Here is a 2500-nt window from a genome sequence, read left to right as displayed (position 1 = left end):
ACCAAAAAGTTATGAAAAAACATGAAAGAAAAAGTTACGCTAATCCTGGATTATGTTAATCGGCTTTCGAACAACCGGGCCAAGGATTGCAAGTACAGTATACAACACCCGCAGATAAGAACCTACAATTTAAGAACCTGTTGGGCTAAAAATTTCATTTTAGATCCCCTCTGCATAAGACAAAAGTTAGCCTAAAATATTAAACAGGGTTCTTATTTTAGAAAATAACCTTGAAATTTCAGGCGACTGGAAGAACGACTTTGATTTGTCTTGTGGATTTTGAGAATTCTGGCCTCTATAGACCTCTTTCACATTGGCTGCCAAATAAACTATTCTTTTGCTTTAATGCTAATAAGCCTTTCTAGCCTCGTTGCGACGAGCAAATTTCAAAATAACTTTTGTTTCATAATGAGGGCATGCGCAGTAGGTCTAATTGACGTAAAGACAAAATACTACGTAAATGTTGTCGCCATTATTTTATGAAAAGTGGTCTACTGCTTGATTGTAAATAGAGCGGTTTTCAAATGAGTGTCGTAAAACCAAAACCAAAGTTATTACTTTGGCCAATCAAAAAGGAAGGAAGCCAATCCAGTAAACCAATCAAAACTCGAAGTAATTACACGTAGCCGACACAAAGCGCGGGAAAATGTGCACGCGCGAGCCACGATTGGTTTTGGCTTCACTTCTGATTGGTTGAAAAAATGGCGCGAGAACTTTGAACCAATCACTGAGTGAAGTAATCATAAACCAAAGCAATTCGCTAATTACTTTCGACACTCAATTGAAAACCGCTCTAGGCCTTCACGATTCGCAGGCCTATACATTTTACATGTTACAGTTTTGTATCAAGATTTCATGTCTAGAACATTGAGGACATAATGTAAAGAATAAGATAAGCAATAATCTTGCTTTAAGGTTGTTACTGTAAGTATCTAGAAACTTGTCATAGAGTATACATCTTTTGTGGAAATAGACCAATTTTATTCAAGAACCTAGACAGCCTAAAACTACTGTATATACCACTTTTATAAGAACCTATTTTGCCTAAAACTTGTCATAGAGTATACATCTTTTGTGGAAATAAGACCAATTTTATTCAAGAACCTAGACAGCCTAAAACTACTGTATATACCACTTTTATAAGAACCTATTTTGCCTAACTTGGAAAAATCTCGTTTGTTATATATGCGTGTGTTTAGTGTAAAGAGACATACACTGGATGTCGCACATTGTAAAAAATCGAAGGGTAAGCCACTAGGTTACACGATTCAACAGAATTAACTGTTGGCGTTTGCGTTGGTTTTAAGTTTAATATCAAGGGTTTAAGTAACTGCTTACTTTGGGATTTGACTTGAGAAGACAGTGTCACTTATTGCATGTGTTTCCAGACACAAACAATGTTAAAATTGAGCAGAAGGACGAGAGAATATTTCGCCGCGCTCACAAAGAAGGTGTGCATCTCCAGTCAATTCCATGACCTTCAAGTAAATCTTGGTAGAGTTACATTAAGGGTCATTTACACTGTAGGTATGAGAGAGCTCTATATAAAAACTTCCTTGTACTCCTGAATGTAAAGTTACATAATTTTATAGTTGCAAAGAATTCCATGGGGGTTCCGAGAAGTTTTGTAGGATTCGGTGGAATTTTGAAGTCATTAATTTTGATAAAATCCCCTGGCTTATAAAGGTACTGTCACACTGTGCAATTTTTCGTGCAACTTGTCTCGCAAACGCCATTTGTACAAACGTTCTTACATTACACGGGTGTTACACTGAGCAACGTTTCATGCAACTTGCCTCGTTTCAATGATCACATGAGGTTAAACGAACATTTTCATTGGCTGGTGCCGCAAACCGTTGCGACCACAAGTTGCAGGACAGATGTTACACCGCACAATGCTTTAAAAATTCATTGCAACCGTTGCGGAAAGTAGAATTCAATTCTACTTTCCGAAACGGTTTCTGCAAGTGGTCTTGCAACGTTTTTGGCCGTTGCAAGGTCTGTTACACTGGGCAAAGATTCTTACAACTTGTCTCGCAATGGCATTGCGAGACAAGTTGCACGAAAAATTGTACAACAGCGCCTTAAGTACGTAGGAAAATAACTTACCCTGAAATATCATTGTTTGCCAAGTCAAGCCGTTCTAGATTCTTTAGAACAGTTATCTCATCTGGAATGCTAGAAAGTGATAAAATTAATGTTGATTAAAAGATAATAACAATATTCGTAGAAACTTGGTAAAGAGCTACAGATTGCAACTTGTGGAAGCTCTTTCCTTTCTTGCAGAAATTTAAACCTCCGTCACGTTAATTTAAAATGCAGTTAAAGCTATCTCAATTAATGAACACTTTGAAAGCAGTTGTACTAATGGACACTAAAAAGAACCATTCATCTTAACTTCTTACAACTCTGTATTTTTGAATTCCTCGAAGGACGGTGCTTATTATTATTGCGCATACGTTCTGCACATCTCGAGATACTCTGGATTACTATGGGTGGT

The 2500-nt window shown here is 37.1% G+C and overlaps 1 protein-coding gene across 2 annotated transcripts in view; it reads right to left on the bottom strand.

Annotated features, from left to right (window-relative positions):
* LOC137973569 (leucine-rich repeat-containing protein 40-like) overlaps positions 1-2500 on the bottom strand; it is a 28457-nt gene that overhangs the window by 14639 nt on the left and 11318 nt on the right. For both annotated transcript variants that reach the window (XM_068820405.1, XM_068820406.1), the window contains exon 8: positions 2110-2178. In XM_068820405.1, the coding sequence (XP_068676506.1) occupies positions 2110-2178 (69 nt within the window). The remainder of the gene's footprint in view (positions 1-2109; positions 2179-2500) is intronic.

This window comes from Montipora foliosa, chromosome 10, assembly GCF_036669935.1.
Source record: "Montipora foliosa isolate CH-2021 chromosome 10, ASM3666993v2, whole genome shotgun sequence".
Classification (NCBI taxonomy): domain Eukaryota; kingdom Metazoa; phylum Cnidaria; class Anthozoa; order Scleractinia; family Acroporidae; genus Montipora; species Montipora foliosa.
Note: the sequence above shows the minus strand (reverse complement) of the source record. Positions and strands in the feature narration are given on the sequence as shown.